Source organism: Orbicella franksi, chromosome 8 (assembly GCF_964199315.1).
Source record: "Orbicella franksi chromosome 8, jaOrbFran1.1, whole genome shotgun sequence".
NCBI classification, from domain to species: domain Eukaryota; kingdom Metazoa; phylum Cnidaria; class Anthozoa; order Scleractinia; family Merulinidae; genus Orbicella; species Orbicella franksi.
This window is the reverse complement of record NC_138152.1, coordinates 6,415,209-6,433,861: the sequence shown is the minus strand read 5'-3', so window position 1 is coordinate 6,433,861 and position 18,653 is coordinate 6,415,209. Positions and strand designations below refer to the sequence as shown.

General features: G+C 37.4%; 1 protein-coding gene and 1 long non-coding RNA gene across 2 annotated transcripts in view; both read right to left on the bottom strand.

Moving 5' to 3' along the window:
- Positions 1–18,653, bottom strand: part of LOC145494464 (adhesion G protein-coupled receptor L4-like) — a 41,976-nt gene that overhangs the window by 7,131 nt on the left and 16,192 nt on the right. The window contains exons 4-12 of the mRNA XM_081473935.1: positions 18,273–18,643; positions 17,690–17,749; positions 17,066–17,270; positions 16,108–16,215; positions 15,134–15,221; positions 2,065–2,155; positions 1,724–1,776; positions 891–1,017; positions 308–411 (exon numbers count right to left, since the gene is read on the bottom strand). Coding sequence (XP_081330061.1) covers positions 308–411; positions 891–1,017; positions 1,724–1,776; positions 2,065–2,155; positions 15,134–15,221; positions 16,108–16,215; positions 17,066–17,270; positions 17,690–17,749; positions 18,273–18,643 — 1,207 coding nt within the window. The remainder of the gene's footprint in view (positions 1–307; positions 412–890; positions 1,018–1,723; positions 1,777–2,064; positions 2,156–15,133; positions 15,222–16,107; positions 16,216–17,065; positions 17,271–17,689; positions 17,750–18,272; positions 18,644–18,653) is intronic.
- Positions 4,072–11,547, bottom strand: LOC145494485 (uncharacterized). Its single transcript, XR_014050257.1, has 5 exons — positions 10,254–11,547; positions 7,922–8,006; positions 6,829–6,940; positions 4,897–5,018; positions 4,072–4,468 (listed from the first exon to the last, which is right to left on the bottom strand). It is a non-coding gene; the product is annotated as an uncharacterized LOC145494485 (long non-coding RNA).

The window sequence follows — 18,653 nt, the reverse complement described above, 5'->3', positions numbered from 1 at the left end:
GACATAAAACCGGCAAACGTAAACTGCATATTGTACAACAAATTAAAAAGGAAAATTAATAAAGAAACATTCAATTTATCCGAACAAACGAAACCTTTTTTAAGCATAATGCAGACCTGAAACTAAAGCTTGTAATTTATGCAAGGGTTTACACTCAAATTCATGAAATTTATTCATTTTGTAAATGTACTATATAGTTTTTACCAACGTATAAAATCCACCGTCTCTCACCAACAATCCAATTTCATATTTGATCATGAGTATCTTTTAAAGCAAGTGATTTCTATGAAGTATTTTCATTACTTACGTGAAATAAACATAAGAGATTATCGTGAGAATTATTCCTATGATGGAGACAGCCAACCCTATGTAAGTGAGAATCGTCAATATCTTCTCATCTGTTTTTGTGATCTGCTGTACAAAGGAGAGACAGGCGAAAAAACAAGAATTTTTCAATCACTGATTATTTTACCTGATTGTCTGGCAATTTATTAGATCTGTGCAAATCAAGAGTCGGTCTTCGAGTTAACATGTCAAGTTACTATTTTTTATCACCAATTGCACTCCTGTTAACGTCGCTACTACCCAGGATAGCCTGTTTACGGACTATCCCAGACTATATTATTTTCTTCTTTTATGTCAGGTTACGGTTAGGTTAGCATTCGTGCACATTTAGTTGTCAAGCGAAAATCTGGGAAACTGAAAGACACTCAAAAGCTATAGTAATTATAAAACTGCAAAGAGAGTAACTTGAAAACTTCGAAGTTTTGATCATTTTCCAACTCAAATTAACTTGTATTCACAACATTTCTTAATGTAATGGCATAATACACTCCGATTAATTGACATTTTGTCAGTAAGAGTTTAATGTTGCCTACTCTTATTATTACCTCTAGGTTATCACCATAGCCGACTAAAACAGCGAAATGAGTCATATGATTGCAGCTGCATTCTGTTTGTACTGAGCTGCTCTCCGATCTCACAACATGGCATCCTTCATCTGACCATCCGTCTGGACTGAAAACAGGTATTTAACAAAAATGACACCAGTACTGCACACTATACATCAATGGCATCCAACATTTACTACATGAATTTAGCTAGATAATCAAACAACTCAGCAGGAATACTGGCTGCTTGAAATTAAGGGCTAAGAAAACAGTGCAGCAAAATGTTGGTCTTACAGAAAGGCACTCTTGATGTGGAAAAACAATATTACTTTTTCTGCTTTCATTCGTGAATTCAGACTGCGAGAAGTTATCGTTTGAATTTGACAATGGATCGGTTCGCGTTGCTATGCTTAACCTTACTGAGATGAAATCTCTTTTTGGGTTGGAGAATAATAATGGTCATATTTCATCTTGATCCTGATCGTCATCGTCATCGTCATCGTCAACGTCAACGTCAACGTCAACGTCAACGTCAACGTCAACGTCAAAGTCAATGTTATCGTCATTAACATTATCATCATCATCGTAATCATCATCACAACCACAATAGCTGACAACAAAAACAACAACAAATCCAACATCAACAAGAGCAGCAACAAAGTTAACGGCAGCAGCAACACGAGAGCACCAACACCATCAAAACAACAGAAACAACAACACCAAGTTGAATGAATTGAAAACTTGAAACATTTTTTGAATTGAAATGGATATATAAGATCCGATGCAGACATTGCCATTAAAGCACGTTGAATTAATTATAACTTGATCCTCACTTCTTTTCGCTGTAGCCGCTCCAGAACATACAGAATCTCTCGCCTTCAGCAACCTGAAAATAGAGCTGGTCAGGTTTTACAAATTAAACATTACAGAAAAAGCGCATACCAACGCAGCAGTAATGTTCTACTTATACTCCTCCACATTTTTTAAGCTTAAAAATTTAAAAATTTTCAATATTAATGCTTACATTTCGACTGCTGCTTAATCTCAGTACTACTACTGCATATACAGGGACGCTCACCTGCGAGCTTGGGGCACTTCTGAATGTACATGTAATCATAACTAACTTAAATTGAAAGGATCACTTCCTTTATTCATAAGAGCTTTTTCTTGTTACCTCTAGGTTCTTGAACTTAAGGACGGCATTTTGCTGCAATTTTTTCGGCCTTGGATCCACTGTAGCTGCCATTATTATGGTGTCAACACTCCTAAAGATAATGTAAACATAAACAAATTTTTATTGATCTGTTACAGGTTACCGTTAAAAACGGACGAGCCAATCGACCATTTCTTATGCCCCGTCCACACTTCACAGGAAAAATTAAGAATCGCAGCTTTATTTTTCCACGGTTAGGCCTAACATCCACTCTAATCCGTCACGAAAACGCTCTTCAAATAAGAGGAGTTTGAAAACGCCGGCATTTTGGTTTAGTATGGACGGAAAACATTTTGCAAACGGAGCTTTTGGAAACAATGACGTCACGATTATCATATGATTTCCCTGTCCGAGTTTTCCTCAAACACAAATCCAAACTGACCGGTGATTGATTCGTTTTCAAATTTCTCTGGCTTAGTGTGGACGAGGCCTTAATCAACGATCGTAATATATAGATTTAGGCCAGCCTAAAAGCGGACCTCCTCAGTTATTTTTCGGAATGTTGCTACTAATGAAAATAATCCAACATGTATGAGGTAAATTGCGAATGATTTAATAGTTTCAGCCGGAACTAGTACTACATCAGCAGATCGAGGTGAAAGATGGTGTGATTATGAAATATAGAGCCATGATTTCAAGGATTTCTGGAAAGCCACCAAAAATCTTGATCACATAACACAACTGTCTTCTGTGCTTTTTGGTGGCATTTCTTGTTCTTTCCTACCTTATTGAGAAAGACAAGGCATTGTTATTAATCATTATATTCTTCCTTAGTTAACATGGGGACTCCCACACAAAAGAAGTTTACACATTTTTTTGTTGTGGGGACTGATTGAAATACAGTGGTTACAATATACTCAGTCCCTGAATCTCTACCAAATGTAATCTCACAAAAATACCAAAACAGTATACATATGTGAAAAGTTGGAAAGTTTTGTTTTCTAACTTGTCCCCAAAGATGCATTTAGCCATCTTCACTATTGTATGGAGTCTGCTCCTGCTGGAAGGGTTTGCAATGAGCAAAATCACCCTCGCATAAATGGTAATTACGATATATATATATATTTTTTGCTGATAATGAATACTTGCATAGGCTTCTAATAGTAGTTTTATTACTCAATTTCAATGTGATTTGTTCTTTTTCTCGACTGGCATTGTGGACTACAAGAGCTGTTATTGGGTTCCATTAATTAATTTTGCTATGATTAAATTATACCAAGAATTATCAGTAAGCTAAGAGGAAATTATATTATGTACATGTATTTTGTCTGCACTACACAACCAAATGCACTCCAAGGATATCAGGCATAGGTACATTTGTCAGAAGAGCCCAGCATATCCAAGATATGTTTTGATTGACACATCACTTACGATAATTTACAGCAAAATGGATAAAAAATACATCAATATCCTACATGCACCAAAGCCAGACATGGGGTTATAAGGCAATCATTTAAACAACAGATTGAAGTAATTTATAAATTAGAGAACACTATTTCTACAACAGAATGGAACAAATTAACCTTATTGGACATTGCGAATGGCAAGGCTGTCTGTAGAATGTCACAAATTTCTCAACCCTTTCTTTCTACAAAAATGCTAATCCTGCAACTTTGCTTAAGACCCAGTTCTCCATTTCGTGTTGGCAAAATATCAATTTATGCCATGTCCAATGCAGATTATCACAAAATTGATTTAAAAGCTCAATAAATATCATTTTAAAGCCAAAAAGCCAATTATTTAAATAAACCATGAGTAAATTATCTCTAAGAAAAACTGATTAATTTAACAGGCACTTAAAAATAATTAGTTAATATGTGTTTCTTAATAATGTAATACAGTGTATCTGTCACAATGTTGCAGCTATGATATTACTACACAAAGGATGGGTTGCAGAACTGAACCTCCAAGTCAGTTTATTCAATGAAGTTGGTGCAGAATTTATAATCCCATCAAGTTGTCTGTAAATACAGAGAAACCAAACAAAGCATTACAATCATAAGTAATGAATTACTGAACTCTTTTACATGTATGAGCAGTGTATGTTCCATTAATATTGGGGATCTCTCAGAAGCTGCATCCATGATAAATTAATTTGTTCCCAGATGCATTTGTTTATAGCACTTTTCACAAATTAATATATCTGTCAGAAATATCTCACCAGGCCATGCTTGCTTTGAAAATCTTTGATGTTTTAATACAGGCTGCCCATCTGTAAACTGTTCATATATTGACTGACAGGAACAGGCATGTAATTCCTCTCTTTGATATACAGTGTACTTCATTGTGACTTGTTTACTGAGTGTTAGTAGTGAATCAAATGCTAGGGGTTGGTACTCCAACTTTCACAGTGGCAGGCTCTGCCCTGAGATACAAAGCAAACTTACATAACTGTTATGAACTTCACAACTTGCTTTCGAGAGCAAATGCAATTTGCTTCAAACAAGAAACTGGAACACTGCAAATTACAACAATGTGCACAGTCCCAATCACAGGGTCATCCAGACTGTTTGTTTGTACATGTACATATAACTGTACAACTGTATATGAGTTCAGCTTCCAGAAGAAAATCAGAGTTTGACAGGATAAATACTGATGTTCTTGCTTACTCAATGAATGAATGTGCAGTTCCAGAAGATATTCACACCCAACACCCATTCATGGCCAGTCTTTAGAAATTCCAAATTAAAGTATCAGGAATCAAGAGCTCTAACAGAGAAAAAACCTCCATGTGGGGTATGAATCTTTTCTTGAGGAAAACAATTACAAAATAATGTTTAAGAAACATCTTACCTTTCAGAGAATTTTGTAATCTACACTGTCTGGCCAGTTCATATATTTGACAAGTTGACACTGGGCATGTTTGTAAATTTGTGCACTTCAACATCACATTACTATGCAGTAGCACTGGTCAACTAAAAACAGCATAATTTGGTTAATTAATATACACTGTACATTATTAGGCTGAAATATTGGTGTAGGTTGTTGCACATCAACAGATACAGAAACTATTTTCACCTGAATCATAACACGTGAAAAATCGTGCATGAGACATTTACATCTACATGTAACAGCCCTCCACCTCAGAACCATCACAGATATGATATGACATTTTTAAACTCTCTGAAATTTCAGATTATTCAAGATTAACATATGCACATACATCATCTGGGGCAACCCTAAAACACTGAATTTGGAAACCGAAATCCGGAATCCAGAATCTGGAATCCAGAATCTGGAATCTGGAACCAAAAACCAGAATCTGGAATCCAGACATTATGAATGATGATAGAAATAATTTACTTCAGCAATGTCTAATTAATAAATATGAGCAAAAATTATTTTCTTGTTAGTTATTTTCTTGGCTTTACTTCAGCCACAGACTGTAATTGCTAAAAAATGATTGACTAGTTCTGAACAACCCTTAGCTATATATCTGGCCCGGTTGTTCAAAAGTTGCATAAAGCTATCCATTGGGTACATCACTATCCAGTCAGGGTTACTGATTTTTTGGATGGATAGAGTTACTCATAGCCTGCGAGCAGGCTCTAGTATCTGTTTCTAGTGTCTGAGCAGGCTAAATAGGTGTCTAGTGTTTTTCTGCATTGGCACGTCACCAAGAGCCTTCATGCGGCTTTGCCACTCACGCCCCCAGCCCAAACACGAGAGCCTGCTCATAGGCTAAGTTACCCATCTTTTGTTCAAGCTGGCCCTAGTGAGAGCCCGGTTCTTGTCTAGATCAAATTGCTCTGAGAAGACTGGTGAGCAGGACATTAACAACAAGCTATTATAGGCTATTGCAGTGAGTTTCTGGCAGTCTTTTAGCATCTTTTAACAACATGTGGTCTGATCTGTTGGCAAGTGAGAAGCAGATGGAAGTAAGTGCGCAACATTTCTACAAATTGTTTTAATATGATGGCCGCCACGAATATGAAATGCTGATTTGTCACAGTATCAGTGTGAAAATTGTGTTAATCTGGAATTGGTCTCGTATCTGTTGGAAAAATCAAATTTCATATTTAGACCAGACAGGTTAGCTTTTGGACTTCGAAAGTGGGGGGCCTGACCGTCAATGTACAGGGGGCTGCCACTGATGGATATCCTGTTCTCTATGAAATTTTCTATCTTGTTCAGTATCTACTAGACATAAAGGATAAATTTATACTTCCGGTAAATTGAAGATCACTTATTGAACAAAATGGCAATTACCAGCAAGCTTATTTTAGACGCTCTCGAGGTGCTTGGAACAAAATTAAGACGCACTTTACTGAGATTCTCATAATCATAGCCCTCACTAGAAATAACGGTTGCATGATTTCAACAGACGGGGGATTTTTGTTTCAAAAAAGGTTAAGTTTGAGGTCCTTTTTACTTGGCAGCTTATTTTTTACTGTCGAAAAGCTAAGCAAAACAATTTTTGTGTATTTGAAGAACTTATTTTCTTTGATTTGCGGATTCCGGTTTCCGGTTTCTGGATTCCGGTTTTTGGTTCCAGATTCCGGATTCCGGTTTCTGGGTTTTAGGGTTGCCCCATCTTTAACAGAGTGTTTGCTTCACATTCAGTTTACACCTGGCTGTTATCCAGCATAGGCAGACTTATAAGTTTTCCTTCAAAAATATATTGCAACAACTATTGCATCTTTCATTACCTATTCTTGTGATGAAATGACACAAAATCCAAGAACAAGAAGTCATAAGCATAAAACTAACTTACGTGGTGCTTACAGTTAATCTCTTACTGTCTACATATGCCGTCCATAAACTGGTGATGCCTGGACAATGTACTCATTATTTTTCTGATCACACCTTTTAAAACATCACTGTTATATAATTTGTCCTGAAAAAGCAATACATGAAATGTTATGCCTTTGGCACTCACCAAATACCTTTGCATGATGTATAATGTACACCATATAAACATTCACAATAGATCATTTTCACTGTCACGCAATAAAAAAAATAAATCGAAAACCATCCTTTGGAAAAAGCTATGAAATTATGATGTTATAGAAGGTAACTAAATAAGACACTTCTCCAAGTTTTAGGCCTGTACGTTCCCCCAAACTTCAGATATTCGTCGAAATGTTTCGCAGATATTTACAGAGCCCAGTATGAAAACGCCATGTTGGTGTACCTCCATGGTACACCAATATGGCAGCCGGAAAATAGAGTAAACATCTGGAACTTTCTTTGGCTATCTAGGCGACTGATTATCAGTACTGATCAAAGAAGCATTTACATAAGCACTTTTCGTAATGCTCAAATTTCTAAAACAGCTCAAAATCATGAGATAAGTTTATATTTTTTGACGAACTCGATCTTAGCCTTATGTCACACACCTCCATAACCCTGACATTCAAAATGCTCTGGATTCCAAACGAAGCACATTATTGAACTGTAAAATTGTGAACAGATATAAATATACCGCCTCTTATGCCTAACGAGAATAAAAACTTTGGTGGTTCTTTAGTTTTGGATTTTAGAAAGCGACGATGTCACGTGAAAACGATCTATTCTTTTTACTTTCATTGTAACTCTTTTGTGTCATTTTCCCTCACTTGAAGACAGGACTTCCACATTACGTGATAATTTGCCTCTGGAATCTCTATGAATTCACAGGGAGAGATAACAATTAAATCGTGACTAATTTTAGCAAAGGAGGCATTCAAATGTCAGATTTTCACACTAAGTTTATACAGTAACTTTACAATACTCCTCGTATATATATATAACCTCTCAATTATTGCACCTATAGACAGAAGGTGTACATGTACTGGGAGAAGAAATGTTCTAAACGTTCTGAACTTTTCCCCCTTACCTGTAATAGGATGACTATTATGAACTACGGTTTGTAACCAACACTAACATCAGGTTATGTATACACATCTATATTTTGTTGTCGTCTGTAATCATAAAAAAATAAAAATTTAAAATCCTCCATAAAGTTCATACTCCATAACACTGCTACATGTAGCACTGTTACTGGAAATCAATTTAAGTGAAACTGTTGAAACAGCTCTGTCAAAATTGTTTCTAACAGTTAAGGCAGGATAACAGAATATACATGTAGCAGACAGCAAAGGCTAGAGATACACACATGTTAGTTATCAGTTAGGATTTGGTGAGCTTCTGTGCTGTAGGTATGGTGGAAAATAATAGATTATCAGAAATGAAGGTTCCTGAGACATCTTTGACAGCACTGAGAGGAATTAATATATAAATTCACAAAAGAAGAAGTTCTTGCCCTGTCCAGTTCTCTGTAATAAAAATATCATTTACATACAAGTCATTTATTATACATGGTTTGTGTTTAAAGCCGATATAATGCACACTCTGATTGGCCAATTCCAGTGCATTATTTACATTTACATGGTATACCTTGGTAAAATCATAAAACATTGCATGCGACTAAAATAAAAAATTTAAAAAATAAAAATAAAAATAAATGCCTAATTCATAACAATTTAAAACACTCAACACTAAAACAAATGTAATTCTTTACTTGAAAATTATTCTCCGGTAATGCCCATGGGCCAATTACAGGCATGCTAAAAAGTCCTAACACAAAGTAAAAGGAAATTAAGAAAACTATTGCTTTTTCCCGGAAAATTGTAGCAACTGAAGACAATGATGGAACACTCTGAGAGTGCATTCTATCAACCTGATGAGATAAAATTTAAGGAGAATAGAGAATTCACAAAGTTATATCACAAACGAATTGGTACTGGACAGGACAAAGGACACTGTACAGCCAGGAAGAAACTGAAACTTTCTTCGACGAGCAAAAAAGTATGCATGCACAACAAAGAAAACAGTCAGTGATATTCATTTAACAAGTTAGTTAATAAAACATTAGTGTGAAGAAGAGAGCAGAGAGAGAGAGAGAGAGAGAGAGAGAGAGAGAGAGAGAGAGAGAGAGAGAGAGAGAGAGAGTGGAGATAGGAGAGTGCTCTCTCCAACTAAATTGTGTATATATATGTATGTAAAAGTTATTCTTTATAATTACTGAGAAATGGTCAGGGCAAGAACTTCTATTACACTGTTCAATTTACCGAGTTAATTAGTACAATCTCACTTTTTAGGAACATTTCCATTTTAAGTGTAAATACTGCATTGGGGAATAACCTCTTATTAAGAAAATAGGGTCCATGTACCCCCAACCAAAAGCAATGGCATAAATAAAATGAAATAGCCAATCAAAATCAAAGCAGAGCTTAATTTGCCGACAGGATTGCCATGCATAATCGTCTACTCGACATTTTGGACTATACACTGTATAAGCATTTCACCAAACCGAACTAATTGGACAGACAACAAAATAAAACGAGGAAATCTACATTATAAACACAAGATGCATATCACTACATCTGAGCTCGAGTATCAACAGCAATCCCTTCTCAATGAAAGGTGACCGAATAAAAGAGAGGATAAAGAAAATTCGTTTAAGCGTGTAGTGTTAAAGTTTAAAAATTATTCACGCTTAAATTTGATTGAATATTACTGAGAGTCTGTATTTTTGCCGACGGTTTAATTTACATGTAGCTTTGCAGTCATTTTATTGGCAGTAGCTTTACCAGTCTTCAACCAAATCAGCCTCGGAATTCACAAAAGCATTTCGCCAAACCGAATAAATTGAACTAACAAAACAAGGAAATCTCCATACTTTGTAATCACAATATGCAAATATTCACATAGGAACAAAAGTAAATTTAGCAAATCCTGTTCGCTTCGGCTTAAAATAGTTTGTAGACCTTTCTTGGTTTTCAAAACAGAAGAAGAAATTTTAGCAGTCTACGAAGCGGCAGTGCTAACTAACTCAGAGTAAACTTCAAAACTCGCCCGGCCGTGTTTACAAGTACGGTTTTGGTTGAGTTTATTTTTAGACGTGAGGTTATAAGCTTAAGTTGACGACGAAAATCGACAGAAAACTTTATTTGTTTACAACTTACAGCAACCTCCAAAGCGACCCACGTGTTATTGTTTAGAGACGAGCGAAATTAAAACGATGCAATTTTTAAAATCTCTTACAGCATGGCTTCAAATAAGGAAGACTTTCAATGGATTCCAATTGAAAATAAGCTTAGCTAAGCTTATTTCGCCGAGGCAACTTAATAATTTTCAGAGCAAACGCAACAACAAAAGTCACTTACCGCAAGTTGGCAATTCAGTACGGCCAGTGTAAATCTTCCAGGCAGACACTTGCAGCAAAAGTTGTGAAGACTGAACTGAAGTTATATTTTCGATAGATCAACGAATCAACCACTTCTTTCCGCTACGTTTACTGTCTTGTAATTTCTCTAAAACTCTCGGGTACGTTTGATTTCTCTTGTTCGTCACCTGACCAAATCATGTGACTTTTGAATTTTCTTGCACGGCTGCACAGCATCACGTTCGCGCGAATTTTGAACTTGGCCATGAGGAGTTCTGCAATCTTCTGATTTGTCGGGTACTTTCGCCTCCTTTCTATAGCCCTCGTTAGCTTTGGTTCACGGCATTGTTCGGTATTATTTCACCTCCTTTCTCTAGCCCTTGACTAGCTATAATTCATGGCGTTGTTCAGTACTGTTTCGCCTCCTTCCCCAGCGCTGGCCCGCTCAGTCTTTTTCGCGATCTTCTTCGCTACTTCTTTGCCTGTTAATTCTTGCTTTCTGTTTTTTGCTTCAGTGCAACCCTGTCTTAAAAACATTAGATCAACCTCCGCTATCGTTTCTCTTTCAAAATCCCACCAAGAAAAATGGCATTCTCCCGCTACAAACCGAGGGTGCATGTCTCTGTCAACCTATTAGCTGGAGTATGGCCGCCATCTTGCGCGACTCCGTCGTCGTCGTCGCCGTCGTGCGTACGCGCCCACAAGCAATACCGCTAGTCATGATAACCATGAGAAAATCAATTCATGGGTTTCCCAGGAGGGAGAGGTGAACACGTCAGATTTGGCTGACCCTATGATCATGGCCATTATGACGTCACGGCGAAAGAAGCGCGCAAATGCACAAAATTTTCGAAAATGGCGTCCGTCGCCTCTCGCTGATACAACTTTTTGAGGCAGATTTCTCCGATCATTCCAGCTTCAAATGGTATTGTATTTGGATCTCAAGGAGTAACTATCATTTTTCTTTCTTGAGAGGTAAGTAGATTTTAATTATGACCGAAAAATCTCGCATAAAGTGCATTTAAAGAGTTACAGTCATCGCTCTGCGGTGGAAATATGTGGGGCAAAATTTTGACTGTTCGCCCTGTAAAATTGCGTTTTTTACGTGATCGGTAGCCAAAAGAAACGTGTAACTTGGTCACAGAATAGTTTATATGTATAGGAAAACATTGTAATTGAAGATGATTTTGAAGAGTGAGCAGTAAAAATGATCAGTCCATTTGAGTATGAAATATCTGCGATATCGAGCTCGGAGTGTTCTTTCAGAAAACTAAAACCTTTCCACATTTTCTACAACAGGCCCAGCAAACAGAAATATTATTCACAATGACGGAAATGAGAATTTTCACAAACAAGAACTTAACTTTAATTAGTTAAATAAGACTTAAAGCCTACCTACTGCACAACGTTGGTTAAAATGCAGACAGAGGATAAAAATGAAGACTGCAGACTTTTTTAGAATATTGTATTCCCATTTCCTTTATAGAGAGTTTAGTTCTCCTGTTAGCCTGAAGTATACGGCTCAGATTAGCCAGTGTATGGTTAGCTCGATCTCTCTATAAATGAAAATGGGAATATGATATTCTTAAAAAGCCTGTAGTCTACATTTTACCCATGGTTTGCAGTCTAGTCTTGTAAGACTTTTCTTTAAACATAATGACATACAAGGCCCTCTCTCCTCTGCATAGGCCTCTCTTGTGCTGCTTGACCTTAGGCTGGTAGTTCAGAGTATATTCAATTTCCCTTAGGGAACCTCTATGGAGGAGAGTACAAGGCCCCATTTATATGGTCTTGGGTACTGGAGACAACACTATCAGACCCTTCTGAGGCAACTTTATCAAGTGTTTATATGAAATGAAGTTGTCCCTCCAGGATTACTTAAGCCTTTTTTCATATTCTAATGCTCAGTTGTCCTTCTTCCTTTGGCTTCCTTTCAGCCATTTGATCACTGTGGGGTTTTGTGAGTTAATTTTGATTTCTTCATACCAAGAGTTGTCCCAGGTAGGCCAGTATTTTGACGAAAACAGGTTATCAGGCCTACCCTGGTTATGTTGCTAATGGTGTGAAAGTTAACTCATCTAGGGTCACTGGGGGGAGGGCTTTCTTTGTTACCTATGACCAAATAAGGGGCCTCACTGTCAGCTGTAATCATGTAGGCTTATATAACAATGGAAATGAGCTATATAATGTTTTATAAATTATGATATTAGCTCCATGTACATTACCGCATTGTATCTGCTTGGACTTAAAAGGTGGATGGGGTTGGATCATTTAATTGTGAGAATTAGTTTTTTTAATGGTAAATACATATTGAGTTCCTGGTGCTAGATCTCATTAGGAAATCTATCTTTTAGTTTACATTTTGTGCTGAAAAGAGTTAGGGGCAAAATAAAAACCAAAGAGGGAAGGGAGGTCACGTCACATCAACATTTATTTCAATTTTCAACTGGTGAATATTAAGGGGAGTTTTATTTGATCGTAGGTTATCATCTTCCACTACCTTTGCAAGACCATCCAAGCAGGCCCGTTTTCTGATCATATAAAGCTATCTATTTATTGTCAATGTACTGTCAATTAAACATTTAAAACCCAATCTTGTGTGGTTTTTTTTTTTGTTATTTGTGGAAAATGTATGCTTATCACTTGCATGATGCATTCTTTTGAAGCCAAAAATAAAGTCATCAGTGCAAAAAGCAACAGGGAACCTGGGATGGATGGAGCTGGGGAGAAATCAGGCTTGGGGTTCATGTTTAAAAGTACAACCTCTGTGACACTCTTCTCTACAATATTTCTTTGTAGGTCAGTTTAAACTTAATGTAAAATAACTGTTGAAGCTATCTTTATTTACATACGATTTACTGTGATGAAAATTAAAAGCATAAAGTATAAAGAAAAGAATTGATTATCATTTCAAACTTAGAGGCAGTAAAGCTTTCACGGTGTCTCAAAACAGATACTATTAGAAAACAAGGGGTTTGGTTACAATAAGAGATCACCTTTGTCACAACCTTCCTTAGTGTACTGAACTCTTTGTTTTGGCGATAAGTCATTTTGGCTCAACAGGTTTCTCCTGGATAAGTTAACTCTTATTACCAATGGCTTAGCATAAGAAGTGTCCCAGTTCATATTTTCTTTCCTCTTCAATTCACTTGCTGCTTGGAACCAGATTCTCTATTTTTTAGTTCTTTACATGTAACATCCTACACAGTTTTCTTTTACAGTCTATACAGGTTTAAGTGAACTCACTGAGAAATTAGCAAAAAAAATTAAAACCCAAAGCAACAGTTTAGGATGCCTTGCTTGTCAGAAGTTCAGAAGAAGCTGCGAGACAAGAAACAGCTTTGCACTGCATGCGGACGCCCGAGGAAACAGATCCTGCTCCGATCTCATATTTGACGAACATTTTCACATGAAATGAAGCACCTTTCTGTTAAGGTCTCGTCCATGTTATTCTGAATATCATCTGTTTCATCTAGGTCTCCCATACAATGATTTTGTATCATTTTACCATCTAAAATATCCACACGTCTGCTCGGAAGCTTGCGTCAGTTGGTTGGCCTCGCAGAAGAAAATGTTATCTTCGACGGTTTTGCGGATAATTTAGGGCAGAAAAATAATTCTTTGGGGCATTATGTACTTTCCAACTCAGCATATGACTTGATAGCTTAAATATCTTTGTAAGGGAACATTTTCCATCGAATACTTTCTCATATTTCGAGGGTTTCGAGTATTGATCAGCAGGTCCTCCACGCTATCGTCTACAGAATAATGGGTTTAAACCCACTGATCATTTTTATGCATATGTTAAATGATTCGTTTTCATCACCATTCAAACGTTTTAGACCATATCAAGATCATATTTTTGTGTTCGTGTTGTTCATCGTTGGGTTCTCCAGATATCGCCCATGAAACGAGCACAAAGTTTCACTTTAAAATCACGTTTTCAATTAAGCGATCTCGAAATTTTGCGTGTTTTTGATCCTTTTGACATCTAGTTTTTGAAAACCAAAGTATTTTTGGACAAAATATTAACAGGTTATCTTATTCCTGTGGTCTGTTGATCGCTTTCTTTCAAATTCTTTGAGCAATCATCGGATGAAAAACTTTTCTGGTGTCATTATTTTAGCGGCCATTGAAACTTCACGGGCCGGCTTACGAGTGACGTCATAATGGCCAAGATCATCGAGCGCGCAATCGCATGGCTACGCAAGCGAAGTTGACCTCTCCCTCCTGGGGTTTCCTTTGCTTCCCTATATGGGTAGCGGTATTGCTCGTGGGCGCGTACGCACGACGACGACGACGACGGAGTCGCGCAAGATGGTGGCCGTACTCCAGCTAATCGGTTGACAGAGACATGCGCCTTGAGTTTGTAGCGTCCCTCTGATATTGGACATCCATGTTATGGTCAATTGACATCTATCAAAACAAGGTATCCGCTGACCTGTATTATTCGCGGGCTCAAGTTGAGAACTCATCGAGGTCACGTGTTTTTTTTGAAGTTAACCGTTGACCAGGTGCTGATTTTCGATTGGATCGCGGGCTCATGTCAGGTTAACTTGTTGGCCGGGTTGTTTGAAAGCTGGTTAACGCTAATCCAGGATTATAAATGTTAACCGGGTATAATTTTTCTCGGATACAAATGTTTTTCACTGCTTTTGTTTTGTGTATTTTGAGGACCTTGAGATTATTCAAACTCAAAACAGAAGGCCAAACAACAGAAACGGAAAACCTCACCGTAAAGTTACAAAACTCAAATCAAAATTGTAGCTTATCCTGGGATAGCTTAATCGGGCTTTGAACATGTCGGCCCAGGAGCTCCGCTTTTAGGCTTAGCTAAATCTATACATTATTTTGCAATCAGTAAACGTCTTTGCTAAATACCTGCTCTTCTTAGTTGCATCATTATTGGATGAATTCGATTGAAGTAGTTCATGAAGATCCTCGTACACGATACCAACCAGCACTGAATCTAGGTTGAAATATACAGAAACTAGTATCTGAATTTACAAGCTACGACAAATAGTTTGTATATCCATTTTGAGTGAGGGGCGAGGATGACATGTGGAAGAAATATTTTAATTGTTATTTTCTTATTGATATATCTCACCGGAGATATTTTTCGAGCAAATTTGGGTTCGCGTAGAAATGGTATCGGCGACTAATCAGGGCGACTTGATAAAAACTGCTGAGCCGGAGTTACCTTAAGTGGGCTGGGGAAGTGCGTATACCGCCTTACAGGAGTGGAAACTCTCATTGACGGGTCTCGCGCATGCTATGGAATCTGGAGATAACTCCCGGCTAATAGGAAGCTTAACTGACTACTGACGAATTGATAGCAATGTCGTTTTAGGTTTACGGAGGCCGTCAATTATGATGGAAACATTATCAGTCCAGTTCAGTTATTTGATTTCACTTCCGAGTCTGGAGCTTCATACCTTAAAAAAAACAGTTATACGTTATCAAGCCATAAAAATGTTTTAGCCAATCAAATTAACAATTTGAACAACAACCATAAATAAATCGTTTGGTTTCGTATTCCCTCTATTCTACTATTCTATTACGAATGCCGTTCGCTGATTGGCTACGCTACTCACTATCTATTTTGTTGTAGACAGTGAGTAGAACGGCAGTGTGCGCTTGTTAACGAAATAGCATCCACTTCTTTGCGTTTTCGAAGTGTCTGTATAGAGGTTTAGATAAAGTTTTGAACGACTAGTATATCTATACTGAAACAATTAGATTATTTGCTCTCGATTTCCATGCGTGATAGCTGCGCCCTCCTCAACTATCACGCGATAGAAATCTCGACCTCATAATCTAATTGTTTAGTATTGCTATAAACTGTTGATACAAACCGCTGTTGTGGAAATTGCTTGAGGAAATGTTGATGAAGTTCTGTTTTTCTGGTCCCTCGAGATAGAAATCGCTCGCATTTCGTCCGAAAACTCGCTGAATACACAAAGCTGTGGCGGGGCAAGAAGCAAAGACATTAGAATGAAGAAATACCATCGGTATATAAATCAATACACATAGGCTACGTTCACACTTGGTGTCCAAGTACGGTGCCCAAGCACGGTGCCCAAGCACTGTGCCCAAGCACGGTGTCCAAGCACGGTGCCCAAGCACGGTGCACAAGCACGGTGCCCAAGTGCGATTCTCGGTGGGCACTTAGGTGAACACACCTATTTCCCAAGTATTCACACCAGAATTTGGGCACAGTGCCTTGCCCGGATACAAGGTCTTGAGTTAGGTCTTTGGAATACACTATTTTGTGCCGAGGCACCATCACTCGGGCACCAAGTGTAAACACAACCATACATTATGCTATGGTGAATTCAGCTTAAAATCCCACGTGAGGAAATGCTTTCGATTTATTTCCATACTTAGTGAAATTTAATAGAGGGATGAAGGGATGTTTCCAAGGCTTGTTTGGAGGTCGTTCTCTGTCAAATGCTCTGGTGGATATTCGTCCATTGATTTTGCGGGCTTTTTTGATAAATCAAGGTTTGAATCTATATATTTTAGACACGTTGCTCCTAAGAGCTAAGTAAGATCGATGAAAATGCGAACGTGTATGCAGAAAATTAGATAAATAATAAAATAAATTAAATTATCACAGATAGAACAAGACATTTAAATATCTACAGTATAAAATACTTAATCATATATCTAAATGCATACTATTAACACTCAAAACTCAGCTATGTACAAAGTATAAATCTGAATACCGTTAAAAAACAAAACCGCAAAAAATTTAGTATTTTGTCATCTTTCTCGCAGGTAGTAGTAATAAAAATTGAAATTTCTACTTACCAAACTTGCTGTGGACGTTGGTCAATTGAGGCATTGATTCATTGAGGTGATATCGACCATAATTAAGGGAAAAGCGTTCGAAGGCAATGACCCATTTGAAGATGAATCCCTTCCGCTCCTGCTCTGTTATGAAACCCTGCTCTACGTCAAAGTGGGACATGTTTCTTAACTGTTCGGTGGTATTGTGTAACAGGTTGACAATTTTCTAAAAATTCACAACAAATAAGTTTTTTTTTTTGCCATTACACTGCTCTGCATAAAAAACTTCCTACTGCCGGGTTCCTTCTTCCATTTACATTCAACCATGCATGTTTATGTAGTATTTTGTAATGTCCATAATTTCTTTTAGATTTTTCTCAACAGCAGCGTTCCTCAACAACAGTTTGGTGTTTAAAAGGAAACAGACCAGCAGCCGTTTAAAAATAATCGAAAAATAATCGAAAGCTTGTGAGCTGACTCGGGCTACGCCCTTGTCAACTATCACGAGATAGAAATCTCGAGCTCGTAATCTAATTGTTCGATATAACCTATTTAAAGTTTCGTCATCAACTAATCAGAAGCTACTTATTTTGTTGAATATATTGAGGTTGGTTGCCAAAAAGGTTTAATAGAAACTGATTATACCTGTAAGGAATCTTCTTCCTTGGGGTCTGTTCTGTTAAACGCAGAAATAACGTTTCTCACCTAGAATGAAGATAACTGATTGAAGTAAGTTGGCATTCTGCCTGACATGACTTCTAGTCGTGGGACAGAAGATAAGGGATGACTTGTCTTGAGGAAAGGCAAAATGGAACACACCCTAGGAAATAGGACATTTGAACTTCCTAGCATTCAGTTTTTGGATTCATGAGGAAAAAACAGAAGGTTGCAGGAGTTGTTGACACCATCTTCTTATAAAGTGCGAACTATTTAAACTGATAAGCATCCTGCAAACGATAACGTCAGGTGCAGATTCAAGGGCTTTACGATGTAAGGATAGACAATTTGAATACCTCAAGCCGTGATCTCATGTTTAAAATGGGTAAAGTCCTTAAAAGAGTATAAAATGCATTGGGCATGCACTCTGCATTTTAGCTATATAGCGACAACTGTCATGGAAACAACGTTATTAAAAAGACAAAATTGAGCAATGAGGTTGTTTAAAGAATAACCAGAATGTTCACAGTTGTGCAGGTATTTGTGAAACAGTGCTGGAATCTGTACGTACCAATTCTTCGGTCCGAGAGATGTTTTGTGATTTATCGCTAGAATCCTTTGATGCTGTTGTTGATGATGCTACTGATGGTATTACCGTTGCTGTTACTGGCATTCCTGCCAGTGATGACGATCTCGTAGATAGTGATGCTGGTGGTGATGATGACGATGGTGATGTTGTTGATACTGTTACTGATGGTGCTACAGATAGCGTTGATGTTGTTGATGATGATTTCGATGGTGCTGATGATAATGATGCTGATGGTGATTGTGAAATTAATGATGCCGTGATTTCTGATGATGTCACTGATGAACGTGGTGTTATTGTTCTTGATGATGATAATAGTGATGATGATGCTGGTGTTGTTTGTAATAGTGAGCTTTCTGCATGAGG